This window comes from Typopeltis vanoorti, chromosome 18, assembly GCF_054136105.1.
Source record: "Typopeltis vanoorti isolate ZY-2024b chromosome 18, IOZ_Tvanoo_1.0, whole genome shotgun sequence".
NCBI lineage: Eukaryota > Metazoa > Arthropoda > Arachnida > Uropygi > Thelyphonidae > Typopeltis > Typopeltis vanoorti.
In genome coordinates this window covers 91,036,702-91,055,021 of record NC_143566.1, presented here as the reverse complement: position 1 = coordinate 91,055,021, position 18,320 = coordinate 91,036,702, and the positions used below count along the sequence as shown (strand labels likewise).

Below are 18,320 nucleotides of genomic sequence, written 5' to 3'. Positions count from 1 at the left end.
TATTTATCAGTGTGTTCTTCAGCATCCAAGTAATCCTCTAAGTTATTTTGCCGACTCTTGCAATATGTCCTCTGAATTTCAAATCTCTATCCACTATCACTCCCAGATTCCCAGCCCCATCAGTTTCCTGTAAACTAGCACCTTTTTCTTTTTTGTAAATTCAAAAAAGAAAGACCGTTTTTAGAATCTTCGGCTGCACTCAGAAATCAACCAAATTTAAATAAATACAGTTGCATAAAACCAAATTAATGTTTCCCAAAATTTGGGAAACATTAATTATCAGAGATCTCACTTTACATCCTAGGCCACCTAACAAACGCTCATAGAGGGCGCACCACCTAGATAGGACTTTAGAGTCACCTATGTATTTCACTTAGTATTGTGTTGTATTTGAGTATTTTATTACCAAAATTATTTGTAATTTCTGAAGATGTCTCAGTGATTGATATGAAATATTGGAAACATTGGAGAGGATTAAAATTAGTTTTAATCCTCTCCCAGTGCTGTAAATATTCCATTAAACCTCCAACAGGAGGTGTGACTTAGATTAAACAACTTCGTCAGTAGCACCGCCAGCTCACTTGCCATACTCTCGTATCACACTAGCTGACATACCATCCAGGCCCACTGCTGTATTCACATTGATATTTTTTATTATACTGAGTACCTCCATTGATCTCCATTACAAACAGATTATGCCTTATTGATGCACTAGCTAATTCAGTACTTCTGTAAGGAAGTGAAAATTGTATCCTCCTAAAAGAAGATAAAAAGATGTTGCTGGTATTTGAAATGAAAACGTTAAAGGTGACTAGACAATTTCTAAAGACACTATACACTGATCATGTTGCAACTTTTCAAGTAAGACAAAGAATCAGTTCTTTTGCTGATCCAAGAGATAAATTAAGAAAAAAAGGAAACACTTCATCTGGCTTGGGTCATCTCAGCAGATCTAATGGTCTTGCAATATCAAGTTCTTGAAGGACTTATTCCAAGAACTCAAAGGCAGAATTAGAATAAAGTGGATAGACTGGAGAGTTGTTTCACTTACAGAGCTGAAAGAAAAGTGTGAATTAAGGACTAAGTGGAAGATTATTTCCTAATAGTATTTCCTGATACTGTTTGACGGTTCTTTGTAGACTATGGGAGGAAGGAGAGTCAGGGTTTGAAAAATGAATCTGGTAATGGCTTCAAAGAATTTGTCCATAGTTAAGGTAACATCGTGAATCTGATTCGGGGAGAGCAGTCATGCAGTATCGACCTAGGCAGTGACTAAGTATGTGGAATTTTCAATTAAAATAGGAAATATGTGAAACTACACATATGGTGATTATGAAAAACTCAGGAGGACAGTTTAGATTAGTGCCATGACATAAGAAACTGCTAGGGAAGGATGTTAGCAGTGCATAAGAAATAGTCAGAGTATTTAAAGAAAGCAGGTTTCAATTGACACCCATAGTCAGAAGGGGAAATCCAGTGGGTGGTAAATGGATAAGTAGCATCATTAAAAAAATTTACAAAAAAAAAAAAAAAATATTGCGAAGAGAAAAATGTTGCAAGCACATAATCCACATCATCTGTTGAAAATCATCTGCCATCTAAAAAGTTTCATTGTTCTTTATTTTTCAACTTTTTAATGTTTGCCTATTTTGCATGAATAATTGACTAATTGTCTTTTTTTTTTAGCTACAATACGTAAACCGGATACTGTTATTCACAACTATCTTTCTGATTTTGGCAAGTATGTAGCAGAAAACTTAACAAAATATGTTCAGAAAGTTCAAATAACCTATGGGGATGAGTTGGAGATTATGATTGCACCGGAAGGTGTTGTACCTGTGCTGTCATTTTTGAAAGATCACCACAATGCACAGTTTGTTTCTTTGATAGATATAGCAGGAGTTGATGTTCCTACACGTCAGTTTAGGTTTGAGGTAGGTGAAGTAAGCTAACCTGTTGATTCCTGTTATTAATTTTGCATTTATATATATATATATATATATATATATATATATAGTAGATCCCATTTCTTGTTACACTGAATAATATTATACACTCTTCAGTTCACTTGAGAAATGATTTCTGACGAATTCATTTCTGAAGCTATCCAATTGCACAACAGTTCTAATGATGGTCTCTTAATCTTCCCTGCCAGAGTCAGGTCGCAGCTGCCATCCACTCCTTGTAGAATTTTCGTATGTAGTCCTTGAATGGTTTGTTGACCGATACCTCCAAGGACTGTAGATAGGTGTAAGACCACCAGAAAAAATGGCCACATCAGTCCTCATATCCGAAAGTTGTTTTATTTCAGGTCCTAAGTGTCCACAGAAGTTATCCCACACGAGGAGAGTGGGGCGTCAAAATAAGGCCCATGGCTGTATATCCCAAACTGTTCTAATTAAATCTCAAACTAATGTAGTATCCATCCATCCTTTTTCTTGGACTCTTATGTGAATTCCAAGAGGAAATTTCCCCTTTGGCATTGTTTTCCTTTTGAATATTACGTAAGGAGGCAACTTTCTTCCATCTTCAGTGATTGCGAGCATGATCATGAATCGCTGTTTTTCACTTCCATTCTGCGTATTATCACACTGTTTTCGCATTTTCTATTATTGTTGTTTGGTGCAACATGTCGCAATTGAGGGGATGTTTAATCAGCATTGGCTATTTGTGATAACGTATAGTTATCGCTCTTCCTAAGTTGAATCACATAGCAATGAAAATCCATCAGCTTATCCATGAAATCTTTCGGCATTCTTCGGCAAAGGGATGTCTTTCGATGAAGGGAAAGACTTTTCCTCTTCATGAGTTCCTGTTTACGCCAATATTGCACATTAAATTTATGCACAGCCTGCCGCTCGATTGCTATGTTTTTCTGCAAAATTATTAACTTTGAGTTTAAAACCAGCACTGTAACTTGAATGTTTCTTCATATTTCAAGCAAAAATTACCAGTAATTTACAAGACTTGAGATACATAATGCTTCATGACTTACTAATGAGAAGTGAATGCAGAGTGCAAAACAGACAGCAACAGTCAAGTAGAGATAGAGCAGCTACGAAAACCTGCATATGATTGGTGCAGTATTAACAGAAGATCGCGTGACCCAACGACGAAGGCAAGCTGACAGTTGTTGACTAGAAATACTAATTCTCTTCAACCGAATTCCATAATATCTGAAACTGCCATAACAACATTCACTATATATTTTTTAGTTTTAACATGTTCATGTCTGTTATTGCACTATTTGTTGAAAAATACATTACACAGACTGCAAAGGTCTCTGTACTTTAATAGTGATACAATAAAATTACTTTTTTTGCATCTGCAATAGTGGCTGTTGGGGGGGGGTGGCATGTTGTTTACTGCAGGGAGTGAGTTACTATCACCCTGACATGAATGTGTTTAAACTTTTTTTCATGTGCAAGGTATATGCGAAACTTTTTAATTTTTTTTTCGTAAAGTAAAATCAGGGGATGTGAGTTATATGTAAGGGCAAGTTATATTCAAGTTAATCTGGTATACAAGCTTGTCCAGAGCAGGCTTTTACAAACATCCATATCCACAATATGATTTGAACCTGTGACTTGTTGGTTTCAGAGATGGTGTGCTATCCACTCAGCCAACTAGGCCAGCATTTTCCTCCAACTTATCTGTCAGAACTTCAATATTGTCAGATATGTTTATCTTATAAGTCACTTCTAACTGCATCAAGCCATCTAGATCTTAGATGCTTGATGGAAGGTCTTTTTTCTACCATCCTGACATCAGACACTCGTTTTATTAACCTTTTCTCTCTCTCATTCTATTGAAGTGACAGTATCACTTGAGATTAGCTCTGCTTATGCATTTATAATAATAATAACAGCAAACTATAAAATTGAAGAAAACTTATGTTAAAACTTACTTCATTTGTAAAATTTTCACCTAAGTTTCATTGGCTTCTTCAGTACACAAACAGAAAATTCTAAAAAGTACTGTCTTAGTAGCTAATGCAAGACAGTTAACTAGCCAGTGATGAGTTCCACAATGACTCCTGTTCTAAGATGTGAATAACATTTATCAGGGCTTTTCAGCGAAGGTGAGTTAGCTGGTCTCATACAGAGGTGACAGGGTTTTTTCATCTAACAAAACAGACAAACCAGTCAGAAGAACACATGCTATTTGCAATATACAGTAGTGAAGAAATTAATCCGAACAAGCTGAATTTTCATCAAGGTTTTTTTTAGTTCACTATTTTGGTTGAGTGCTGCATGTTTTAACTATCTCTACAATGTTTATTAATAGTGTTGTGCATTTTAATAGTGTAAACAAGTTTGCATTTGTAGTGTTTTATTCATTTTATGTAGCTATAAAATGGATACATCTCCAAGAAAGCATTCAAAAATATGTACTCTTTCTCAGCATACAACCATGACTCAAAGACAAATTGCTGATGAGTGTGACTTTGTTTTGGTTACTGTTAATATGATTTTAAAGAGGCTTAGGGAGGGAGACAGGTATCATTTCTCCTGACAGAAAAGGAAAATGTGAGTGAGAAAAGAAAACTATACTTAAGATTAGTAAAGGGGATAAAAATCCCTTATTGTTTTTCAGCCAGTATGCAAAACTAAGATCGAAAACTACGATCTAAATGTTTCATGCTGACGAATTGTCGGCGGATCCAAGCGTAAGTGACCACTTGGTAGTGCCACACCAAGGCAACTCGATGCAAAGGTGAAGCAAGCTCCCTCACTATCCTCGATATTTTCTCATAATGTAAAAACACACAGCTCCTAGGAGTTGTAGCACTGCATTACATTATGAGGAGAGGTCACTACCCAGACTGGTTTCAACCTTTTTTGAGGTCTCATCAGTGAGTAGCTAGATCTAGATAATATCAAAGTTTAAGTGAAAAGAACTTACATACCTTTGCTATACGAATGCCAGAAAGGTGTGCCACTATATTATATTATAATATATTATAACTAAGATGAAAAGCCAAACGGCTATTTTTTCTGGCGAGATTGATAAGTAAAGGGGATAAAAATCCCTTATTGTTTTTTCAGCCAGTATGCGAAACTAATATCGAAAACTACGATCTAAACGTTTCATGCCGACGAACTGTCAGTGGATCCAAGCGTAAGTGACCACTTGGTAGTGCCACACCAAGGCAACTCGATGCAAAGGTGGAGCAAGCTCCCTCATTATCCTTGATATTTTCTCATAATGTAAAAACATACAGCTCCTTTTACTTATCAACCTCGCCAGAAAAAATAGCCATTTGGCTTTTCATCTTAGTTATAATATGTTATAATATAATATAGTGGCACACCTTTCTGGCATTCGTATAGCGAAGGTATGTAAGTTCTTTTCACTTAAACTTTGATATTATCTAGGTCTAGCTACTCACTGATGAGACCTCAAAAAAGGTTGAAACCGGTCTGGGTAATGACCTCTCCTCATAATGTAATGCAGTGCTACAACTCCTAGGAGCTGTGTGTTTTTACATTATGAGAAAATATCAAGGATAATAAGGGAGCTTGCTTCACCTTTGCATCGAGTTGCCTTGGTGTGGCACTACCAAGTGGTCACGCTTGGATCCGCCGACAGTTCGTCGGCATGAAACGTTTAGATCGTAGTTTTCGATCTTAGTTTCAATCTTAGTTTCGCATACTGGCTGAAAAACAATAAGGGATTTTTATCCCTTTACTTATCAACTGCGCCAGAAAAAATAGCCGTTTGGCTTTTCATCTATACTTAAGATTGTTTACTAGGTAGGAAAAGCAAAATGAATCCCAGAATGTCTGCTGTAGTCTTAGAGACTTGGCAGCTAGTGAGATTAATGTTTCTGACATGACAGTCTGTCGAAGATTGTTGGAAACAGGGAGCCCACAAACTAAAAAAAACTGTTGATGAAGGATATGAGAAAAAGAGTATGAAGTACAAAAAAAAAGTGAACAAGGATTAGACTGTTGAGAAGTGGAAGAAGGTCATATTCTCAGATGAGAGCCATTTATTTGTCCAAGGAGAGCGAGTACTCTATGTTCACAAATCAGCTGATTTGTTCATGCAGCTGAGAAGACTTCTTCCACCAACCTTAAATAAGTTCCTAAACATCCAGCTAAAAAAGATGTTCTGGGATTGTTTTACATGTGACAGTCCAGGATCACTGTTGATGGTATGATAAAAAAGTAACCAAGACAAAAATATTGGAGAAAAGAACTCATCTTCAAACAGGATCTTGCTCTATGCCACACTTCAAAAAAAGTGAAAGCATTCCTCACAAATCACATCTGATTGCTTCAGTGGCCCAGTAACTCTTCTGGCATTAACCCAAGAGATTTGTGGGCCATAGTGAAAATGAAACTTTGAAAATTAAATTGTAATGCAAAGGATAGCTTAGTACGATCCATTATAAAATATGATTTTGAGATGCAGAAATAAGAAGAATGTGTTCTACGTTGGTAGAGTTCATGCCTAAGTGAATTAACGAACTTATTAATAGAGGGGCACATATAAATTATTAGGTAAAGTTGGAATTTAAATTTTGTACCAATTGTGAAATTAATTTTTCTTTAAAATGTGAGTGTTTGGATTAATTTGTTCACTACTGTAATACACTAGCCTCATAGCCTTAATTGCTTCAAGGCTGCAGAGCTGCATTATGTTATACATAAAACAATGCAGTGGCATAACTGAGGAAATATTGCAATATTCATAATTTATTAACTATTTACAAAAAAAAAAAAAAAAAAAAAAAAAACATGATTAAAATAAGACTTTCCTATATCTTAGAGAGTGGCAGTCATTCTGATTTAAGTTCAATCAGTGAAATGAAGTATTTTTATTAATTAAAATTTAAATTTCCTAGTTTTGATATTAACAAAATTATCTATAATATTCTTAATGTCTAAGTTTTCACATATATCATTTTCAATAGACAGTCAATAGTACTTTTGTTTTTTAAATTTTTATTTAATTCTTTCCATTTTAAGAAGTTTTTCATATGAATTGAACTTGTTTCATGTCTATGTAAAGTTTTAGATAAATTTCCCCAATCATTGTACCCTTCTACGAGACTGCTAGGTTCAATAGATGAAAAAAGCTTACAACAAAAGCAGAAAACAGAATTTAAAGATTCAGAATAAATTAGCCATGTTCTCGAAACGGTCTCTCCCTTTTCCATGCTTCTGTTATAATAAACATCAATAAATTTACATTCATTGATATCTCTTGGATATTGAATATTTTTCTTTTGAGTAGGTCCCATTTGAGTGAAAACTACTCGTAATTTATCATTAATTTTACCATTTGGCCATTTACCTATATCTTCCAAATTTTCAGAAATTAACGACTCGTCTCTTGTCAGTTACTTGTTCCAAGTGTTTCTCATTTAATTCCTGTGTTTGACTTTCTTCTTCACCAATTACATCATTATAAGAGCTTGTTGATGACCTGGGTTCGTCAACATCAATTTCTGGTTTGTTTTGCTAGTCTGTATCATCAGAAGAATTTTTAATTTTTTTAAGAAAGTATTAAGAGCTCCAGCTTGTTTTTGAGCCAGTGCTTCTTTTGCAGCTTTTCATTTTTGATTTTTTGCACCAGATAACTTTTTCTTCATATTCATTTGTTTAATTTATTTTTGAAAATAAACTGAAATTTAAGAAATTAGATTTAAAATTTTTATAGTAATAAATAATATAATAATAATGGTCAGCTCTATATTTTAAGTTATTAGAAGAAAAATAAAAATAAAACCTTTATAAAAACTCCATAATTACAACAGGTAATCAAAAATTTCACAGTATTTGAATCACTAAATGGCACTCCAAAAGGCCCTAAACAGGAATACTTTAATTTTGATCACCCTGTATGATAGTTATTGTGTGTAAGGTTAGCGTGGGTCTACCATGACAAATCTTCTGACTTTATGGAAATTCCTATATAATACTACTACTGCTAATAATAAGTATGAAATAGTTTGTGATATATATCTTAAATCTTGTGATTTAAAATTTCACAATATTTGGATCACTAAATGGCACTCCAAAAGGCCCTAAACAGGAATACTTTAATTTTGATCACCCTGTATGATAGTTATTGTGTGTAAGGTTAGCGTGGGTCTACCATGACAAATCTTCTGACTTTATGGAAATTCCCATATAATACTACTACTGCTAATAATAAGTATGAAATAGTTTGTGATATATATCTTAAATCTTGTGATTTTACTTGTAACAAACATTTTTTAAATTCGTCCAACCAACTTGCACTTTTTTGCATATTGATGGGCATATTATTAAACTGAGCCTCTGTAGCTCAGTCAGTATAGACGAAGCCCTTTGGTCAGAAAGCCCCGGGTTCAATTCTCGTCCATGATGTGAAAAACCTTTATCTGGTCTCATGGAAACTTAGGATTTTTTTTTGTCCCTCAAAACAGGCAAACTGGCCCCGTGAACACACACACAGATCTACAGTCATAAATACATACTTATTAATCCCTCATTAGGAGGGCTCAACCCAGCTAAGGGCCTGGAGAGGAAAGGGGAGAACCCTGTATATGAAATAAATAAATATTATTAAACTAACACTGTATAATATATAACATGCTATAACACTGTCATATAAAAATAGTATTTTTAAATTATTATTATTATTGTTATTATTAAGCAGCTGCACATATATCTAGTTACTGGTAAAGAAAAGAACTCTGAACAGTTGATGTATGTTACATGATAGTGCATTGCACAAATCTGAATGGGGGAAAGATATGTCATTCTCTTTGCATGGGCTGTTTTCCAAACACATTCATAAATTGTAAATAAAAATGCTTTTGAGGAAGCAATTTTATTTACAGTCTATTTTCTAAATAAAAATAAAAAGTATGCTTGAATGAGATTTAAAAACACTATAGAAGATATTTCAACTCATTGGCACAATGGCCAATGGCCCACTGAAAAACTCCTGGTATCCTGCTGGACCAGTCTACTCTACATAAAAAAAAAAAAAGCCCAAATCACTTCACAAAAATATATCCATTCTGTTTTATACACAGAAATATGTATTGTCTCATGAAATATGTAATTTCTGTTGTGATGCAGTAAATCACAAAGGAATTGCCAGTCATATTAACTGAAAATTATACTGTGGATTAAAGTAGTGTGTGATTGGCAACTTCTTTTAAATTGATTCCAAAAAGCCAGTATTTACATAGATAAATTTTTAGCAAGTCACAACATTATTCATTAAAAAACCAAAAATAAAATACAAAACATTCAGTGAATAAAAAAATCGGTAAAACTCCACAGGTCTCACTATAAAAGAAAATTTTATAATCTTTGTATGCACATGTTGAAAATTTTTTCACTTGGTTATACAATAAATTAATGATACCAAGAAATTATATTCTTGGTTTCATCCTTATCCAGGCAAGCAGACAAAGTTTGTGCATGAAGTAACTTCATGACTGGGCTACTTGTATATAGAGGCTAATGACTTTGCATCAGTTATCTTAGTATCCCATAATGCAATGCACATATCCTTATAGACATGTATAATGCTATGCATTAATGGAAAGGCCACTACCCTTACTGTTTTATGACTACTTGTATATAGAAATATGACTTCTGCATTACTTCAACCTTAGTATTACTTCTGGGTCTGGCTCTCACTGATGAGACTTCAATAGTGTGTCAAAACCGGTCTGGATAGTGGCCCTTCCTATAATGTATAGCATTATATATATCCATAAGGATGTGTGCATTGCATTATGGGATACTAAGGTAATCATTGATTACCTTAGTATGCTTTGTTTGCTTACACTTTGATAAAGGATGAAATCAAGAATATAATTTCATGGCATCTTTAATTTATTTGTATGCACATGTAATCTGTTCTTACCATTATGGCACATGTATCTCATAATCATTGGTTATAAATATGAGAGAAAATTTGCATTTTGTTGCTGACATAAAAACAACACCTGCAAACACTTTGATATGATAATACAACATCTTTATGCAAAGTGCATTTGATCAGATTGTTTGCAGGCAACTTCTCTGGTTAGGGAAACTCCATACTCCAGTGTATAAACTGTAATGATGCAAAACCTGCTGTATATTCGAAGCTGAAGGTGAAAAAATCTCGCATTATTACACTGTATTAATTCCTAATTGGTACATAATCAACCATAATTAACAACTACCATAGTCTGATGTCATCATAAACAAACAATGGAAAAGATCAGTAAATAATGTATGAACATTAAGAAGTTTTGATTTTGACACTGACCACGAAATATTAACTGCCAAAGTGAAAATAAAATTCAACAGGAAAAATAATATCAGAAAAGAAGAAAACATCAACCTATCAAAACTAAAAGATAGCTCAAGCAGAAGTCGATTTTTAGAACAGATGTGCTTGAAATTAAAAACCCCTCCATCTTCCAGAACAGCGGAAAATACTGGGAAGAAGGAAAAGAAACAGTGTTATCAATTGCAAAAGACACTCTAGGTTCCAAATCCAAAATAAACAAACAGTGGATAACCCAAGAAATCATAGCTACCATAGAAAAGAAAAGAGAGGCCAAGATACTTGTAAACCAACAAAACAATGAAGAGAATAGAGAAAAATACAGAGCACTAAAAATAAAGTTGATAACCTATGCAAAAAAACCAAAGAAAAATGGTTAGAAGAAAAAGCTAAGAAATGCCAAGAAGCATACCAACAAAACAATCTAAAAGTCTTCAATGATACTGTAAGAGAAATTACAAAGGAATTCTCAGCAAAAGCAGTAACAATGATTAACAACAAGATGACTGAAACCGAGAATATTGAATATATAAGAAAAATCTGGTCAAACCATTTTAAGACTGTCTTCCACCAAGAACACAAAACTACAATGCCAACAATAGAAGAAAATAATGATCACCCAAAAATTTTACAAGAAGAAGTTAGATACGCAATAAAACAGATGAAAAACAATAAAGCACCAGGCATTGATACTATCCCTACTGAACTGTGGTCATATGGAGGCAACATATCAATAGAATATTTAACAACCCTATTCAATAAAACTACAAACAGCAGAGATCCCAGATGACTGGAGAACTGGAAAGATCATCCCAATATACAAGAAAGGAGACAAAAGAGACTGCAGAAATTACAGACCAATCAATTTACTCCCTCACACCTATAAAATATTCATAAGAATTATACAAAATAGATTAAAAAACACCTACGAAGAAATGATAGGCATAGAACTGGTTTCCAAGGAAACTATTCAACAATAGACCAAATTTTCACATTGCACCGACTGGCAGAGCTCAGCTGGGAATACATAAAGAACTATATTGTTGTTTTGTGGACTTTAAACAAGCTTTCGATAACATCAACAGAGAAATCCTTCTTAAAATTCTACTAGAAAAAGCAATAGACGAATATATAATACAGCTTCTGATAAAATATTACTCTAAGACAAATGCAATAATTAAAAAGGACACACTCACAACAGAACCCATAGAGATCCAAAAAGGAGTAATGCAAGGATGCCCATTATCCCCATACCTATTCAACATATATCTAAAAGAAGTTGTAAAGAAGGCAATAGACAATGAGCCTGGAATCAGTGTCAACGGTTTAAACATAAATAATATCAAATATGCAGATGATCTCGTCCTTCTTGCAAGAACCCCAAATGAACTACAAAAGTTGATCAACAAGCTAAACGAAACCTGTAAAACATATGACATGACAATAAATATACAAAAGACAAAAGTGATGAAAATAGGGAGGAACAGAACTACCATCTCAGCCACCCACCCTAAACAGAGAACAAATAGAACAAGTAGACAACTTCATATACTTTGGATCAAAACTAACAGAAACAATAGATGAACTCAAAACAATCAAACACAGAATAGCGATAGGATGGACCACCATGGGAAAATTACAGAAAATCTAGAAAACAAACAAGATATCTAAGCAAGCCAAAATCAAATTATATGAAGCAATAATTATACTAACAGTCATCTGTGGAGAAGAAGCATGGACAGTTAAAAAAAGAGAGGAGAAAAAACTGCTGGCATTTGAAATGAAATGCTTAAGAAAAAGAAATAGAACCAGTTAGATAGAAAAGAAAACAGACATCACAGTCAGACAAGAACTATTGTATAAAAAGACAATAATAGAAAAAATTAGAAAACAACAACTGAGATGGTTTGGACACACTGTACTCATTGATGCAGACAGACTTCCTAACATCCTAATCAATACTTTTCCAACTGAAAAAAGAAGACCTGGAAGACCAAGAATTACCTGGCTGAAATTAATAAAGAACATCTCGGGATGCAGAACATATAAGGAACTTTTTCGAACAGCAAGGAATAGAGAAGACTGGAAGATCCTGCTCAAGAGAAGACTCAACCTGTCTTAGACGGATGAGAAGAAGAAGAAGAATAGTCTGATGTTTTCATATTCCTTTAAAACATACCATCTCTTAGTGATATGGAGTATGATTACCACTCCTATAAGTTGATGAGAATGACTAGATTACCTGTGTTTGCGTGTGCATGTAGAGAGCAAGATGCACAACACTATACATAGTAATGGTATGGTGTCAGAGCGGCACAGTATGCTTGAACAAAATACAGTATAAAATAAATTCCAGTGATATTAAAAAATAATAAAATTATACCAACATAAGTCACATATCCAATTAATTATTTTAATTGGAAATGTGATATTAAAATATCACAAACAAAGCATACAAAAAGAATACATAAAATCGAAATAAGTTGTGAAGGGGAATCCACATATGAGAACAGTTATATGTAACATTTTGCATGCACAGTTTTTATTAAGTAAACTGAAATTATGCTGTATTAACAGACTATTATCAGCATCTCAATAGCATTCGAATAATGTTAAGCTTTAGACCCTCATCATTATGACTGTGGCTTAAAAATGTCATAAATGTGTGTGGTTCCATCCATCCATTCATTGGACATCAACAGATATCATATGGTCACTCAGATGCTCAATAATGTGCCACACCATTTTTACTCCTTCCTCTTTTTCCAGCAACTTTACTTTCTGTTACTGTTTTGAGAAGTCCTCTTTTCAGTGTGTCTAAAGTATTCCAACGTTCTTCTGTCAATATCCTTCAAGTTCTGCTAATCCTTTCTAGCATCCATCTGTTTGTTTACCTTTCAGTGTATATATATATATGTGTGTGTAGGAAGTTTTTTGCCTTGGGTATAATATATGTAAAGATGCCAAGCTATTTTAAACCTGGTTTTACTCCATTTCCCAAGTAAGCAAACAGACAATTAAGTCAAGTTTACACCTGCACATAGTGCAAATCTAAGTGACCTGTAAAGTAGTACAAGTCTAGGCAACTCATGGTAAAGGGAATAAGCTCTGATCACTATTAATATTGACCCTTAATGCAAAACCCATCTCCTTTAGGAGATTATTGAGCTTGGCAGCTTTAACATATATTTTACCCAAGGTAAAAAACTTCCTACATCTATCTCTCATCCTGAGATTTTTATTTAATAAGGTCAAAGCACCTTATGGTAACTTGTTTTAGTAAAATACTTAAACTCTGTATTACTTAACCTTAGTATTTCTAAGCCTGGCTCCCACTGATGAAACCTCAATAAAGGTCGAAACAGGTCTTGGTAGTGGCCCCCTTTCCTTTAATGCATAGCGTCATACTCTCCTAAAGGAGATGGGCTTTGCATTAAGGGTAAATATTAAGAATAGTGATCAGAGCTTATTCCACCTTTACCACGAGTTGCCTAGACTTGTACTACTTTGCGGGTCACTTAGACTTGCACTATGTGCAGGCGCAAACTTGACTTAATTGTCTGTTTGCTTACTTGGGAAATGGAGTAAAACCAGGTTTAAAATAGCTTGGCATCTTTAACATTATATGATATCCTCAATAGCTTCTGTAACACCACATCTCAAACGCAGCACTCCTTTTCTTATCTGACTTCTTTAGGTTCCCAGTCTTACATCCATAAGTCGCTATTGGAAAAACAGCTGCATCCACAATCTTGAACTTTGTTCCTGCAGAGATAGATCCATCCTTCCTGATTTTGGACAGGTCTATGACTGTTGTTTTAGCCATTCCTAATCTTCTTCTGAACAGCAATTCTTCACATTAATAATGGATACTCAAACTCCAGGTACTCAAACTTGCTGACCTCCTCATTTCTTTTTCCATTAAGGTTCACTTGTTTTTCAGGATCTTCCATGTCTGTATTTCCTTTGAGAACCATAATCTTTGTCTTGTTAGGTGAGCTGAAGTGCGCTATTCTTTAACTTTGTCAAGAATTTGTCCTAGTTCTTCCTTGTCATTACAAAGAAATACTGTGTCATCAGTGTACCTCAGACTACTGATTCAACTACCACCTATCCCAATTCCTGTCTTAAGCTCATCCAATGCTACATGCATGTTGTCCTCAGCATAGATACTAAACAAGTGAGGAGAAAGTAGCCATCCTTGCCTAACTTTCATTTCCAACCTGAAGCCAATCGATTAATCCAACACCTGTTCTTACCATGGCTTCTTGCTCCCTGTACAAGTTATCTATCAACATGATAATGTGTAGAGGAAAATCAGTTATTTTCATTACTTCCCACAGTTTCACATGTTAAACACAGCCAAAAGTGTTAGAGTAGTCTATGAAACACATTACTGTAGGGAATCTAAGTTCTTTATACTCTTCTGTGATCTCTCTAAGGCAAAGGATCTGATCTCTGGTACCCTTACCTTTCAGAAAACCTGCTTCAAGTTTGGCCTCAATTCAATTTGAATGATCTTTAATAAAATCTTGCTTGCATGAGAGATTAAACTAATAATTCTAAAGTTCTTGCAATCCTTCATATCTCCCTTCTTATGTAGTGGTCTGAATACTGACTTCTTCCAGTTAGGCCATGATACTGTCTCCAATATCCTTGTAATCAATCTATGTTCATTCTCACAGGGGATGGAGGGATAAGAGTGACCTTAACTCTGCTGGGACTCTATCTGCACCCAGGGCCTTATTGCTGTTAAGATACTTAACTGCTTTTTCAACTTGATGCCTAAGTGGAAGAGGTTCCAAATCAAAATTTTCCTGGGCTCCTCCAAATTTTCAGAATGCTCTCTGCTGTTCAGTTTTTCACAGTAGATGTGTCTGCAGTCTCATACAGAAATGGTAGTTTCCCTTCTGGAAACTGATATTTCATCCCATATAACATGCAAACCAGCCAGAGAATACTTTGAATTTGCAGATATAATACAGTTGCCTCAATTACTTTTATGTAATCCAAATAGTGAACCAATAGTTGGAGACTTAATGGATTTTTTACAACACTCAAAAAGAATTAAAATAGAATTTAATACTTCCTATATTTCGTCCTAGTCACTAGGACATCTACGGGGATTACAAAAACAATTAATGTAACATACACACAAATAACAAACAATACTAAGCCCAACCACGTGGGTGACACTAAAGTCCTATCTAGGTAGAGCGCCCTCTAAGGGCAGTAGTAGGTGGCCTGGAATGTAAGGTGGGAACTCTGGTGATGAGTGTTTCCCAAATCTTCGGAAGCTTAATGCAACCGTATTTATTGAGATTTGGTTGGTTTTTGAGAGCTGCTGCTGCTTCTAAGAAAAGTCTCTCTTTCTTGAATTTGCTGTGGTGAAGCATGGTGGTTTTCTTCCATGATACCCTGTGGGTGGTGTCCAAAACATGGTCAGCCAAGCCTGAATGGCCATAGTTGTGTTTGAAGATGTAAGACTTGTGTTCCTCTAGACGGATGGATGCTGATCTGCCTGTCTGTCCAAAGTACGCCAGCTTACAGGAACAGGGTACTTTGTAAACTCCAGGCAGAGAGAGAGGAGGGAGCTGATCTTTCGTAGAACGGATAAGGGTAGCAAGTTTGCGGTGGGGCTTATATGCTGTGTGTAGGTTGTACTGTTTTAGTATCTTGGCTATTTTTTCGGATGTGCTACGGATGTAGGGTATGGTGATGGCATTTTTAAAATCTTGTTGACGAGAAGGACGGGGAATGGGGGAGGAGTTGATTTTTTTTGATACTGTGATCGCTCTGGCCATTGGAGAGGAAAGTGCTGTGTATGTGGTTAAGCTCAGTAGCGAAGGCGGTTCCACTGGAACAAAGATTGTGGGCTCTCTTGGTAAGAGTTTTAATAATGCCATATTGTTGAGAGGGGTGGTGGTGGGAGAGTTTGTGAATGTATCTGCCTGTGTGTGTGGGTTTTCTGATACAGTGAAGGCAAGTGTATCATTAGGCAGGCGTGTGACTAAGGTGTCTAGGAAGGGTAAACAATTGTTCTTTTCCTTTTCCATAGTGAACTGGATTCTTGGATGTAGACTATTGAGATGACTGAGGAAGGAGTCTAACGTGTCTGGGCCATGAGGCCAAATAGAGAACATATCATCTACATATCTTAGCCAGATAGAAGGTTTGAGTGGGGCTGAGTCTATGGCTCGTTTTTCGAAATCTTCCATATAGAAATTGGCAAGGGGGGGGGGAACCCATGGCAGTTCCCTCTATCTGCTTGTAGATTTTGTTGTTCCAAGAGAAATACCCAGAGTTAATGGCAAAGGAAAAGAGATCTAAGATGTCAGAGAGAAAAACGTTTTCTAAGAGAGATAAGGTGTCAATTAAGGGAATATTGGTAAACAAAGAGGAGATATCAAAGCTTACCAATATGTCTGTCTTATTCAAGGTTAAATTTTCTGTGAGGGCTTTAAAGTGGGTCGAGTTTTTTATATAGGAAGGGGACCTTCCGGTGAGGGGGATCAGAGAGTTGGCCAGCTGTTTAGATAGTCTATAGCAAGGTGCATTGGTGGCATCTACTATAGGCCTGAGTGGGGAATTGGGTTTGTGGATTTTTGGTAAACCGTATATGCGGGGGGGGGGGGGGGGGGAAGCGAAAAGGTTTAAGTTTTTTCGTGATGTCAGGGGGCCAGGAAGATACTTTTTTGAGTAAGATTTTTAGTTTCTTAACTTGTGTTTTTGTGGGGTCGTGTTCTAGCGGGATGTAGGTAGCGCGATCGCGGAGGATAATGTTCATTTTACGATTGTATTCACTGGTATTAAGAACGACTGTGGCATTACCCTTATCCGCTCTGGTGATGACGATACTTTTTTCTTTACTTAAGCCTCTACACACGTAGTGAACCAATAGACTATTTGCACTTCAGTTTTTATTGAAGTTATGCACAGAGTATTTATAAATCTAAGATATTAAAAGAAATAAATCTAAAATTTGATTACAAAGGAATATCTCTTTTATCCAGGTTACTATTTCTTAAAGAGAATGCCTTTGTTATCTTAATCAGACTATTAGTTTATGTTAATGCTTAAGTTAATATTATAAAAGTAATAATTATCTGTTGGTTTCAGATTGTATACAACCTTCTTTCTTTACGATATAATTCTCGTATCCGTGTAAAAACATATACTGATGAATTAACACCAATTGATTCGGCATGTGAAGTCTTCAAAGCTGCCAACTGGTATGAAAGAGAGGTTAGTTTTAATTATTTAAAAATTCTTTAATAACATTATAAAAAATAGATTATTGATGATAATTATTAATAGGATGCATTCAACTTGCACTATAGCAGACATCATAAGGCTGTGATATAGCCACATGTAGGCTACTATACACAGAATTGGTCGCCTGGTTTCTTGGGGATGTGATGGTGTTTGAAAAGATCCAGTGTCAAGCGAACATAATGGTGCCCCTGTTTCGAGTGCTCCTTACATGAATAGACTAAAGGTTTGTGGGTTGCAAAGCTTATTTGATAAGTGGAGGAAAAAAAGGGGGGGGGGATATGATAAAAGTTACTAAAGGGAGGATTTATAGTGTAAAAATAGTCATAATTTGCAATTATGAATCCTTTTACAGTTGTTTCTCTATGTTGGTATTGTATTAGTTTTGTTTGCATAACTATATATATATTCAGAAAACTATATATAGTTACTTTCAATGATATGTTGCAATATATCATTGAAAGTGACTGATCAGCACTTACGATGTGCTCTATTGATATTTATGTTAAAATGAATTGCAAAATATTTCAGATGAATTGTACTTGCTAGTTTTGATAGCTGTAATACTATCAGTGTTCTTTCTATCAATGTACTTTCAATGTTCTTTATTGTAATTCATGATTGTTAAGTGTTGCTATATCTGCCACTCATCATTAAGGCATTCTCTTTTTGCTAATGACAATCAAGTGTCTGCCATTACTAGCTTCTCAATTACTGCTTAGTGGAAAAAGTGTGCATTGACAGCTGACAAAGAG

The 18,320-nt window shown here is 35.1% G+C and overlaps 1 protein-coding gene across 4 annotated transcripts in view; it reads left to right on the top strand.

The window, feature by feature from the left end:
- Window positions 1-18,320, top strand: part of ND-30 (NADH:ubiquinone oxidoreductase core subunit S3) — a 107,316-nt gene that overhangs the window by 50,475 nt on the left and 38,521 nt on the right. For all 4 annotated transcript variants that reach the window (XM_090408322.1, XM_090408324.1, XM_090408323.1 and 1 more), the window contains exons 3-4: window positions 1,687-1,934; window positions 17,413-17,538. In XM_090408322.1, the coding sequence (XP_090264448.1) occupies window positions 1,687-1,934; window positions 17,413-17,538 (374 nt within the window). The remainder of the gene's footprint in view (window positions 1-1,686; window positions 1,935-17,412; window positions 17,539-18,320) is intronic.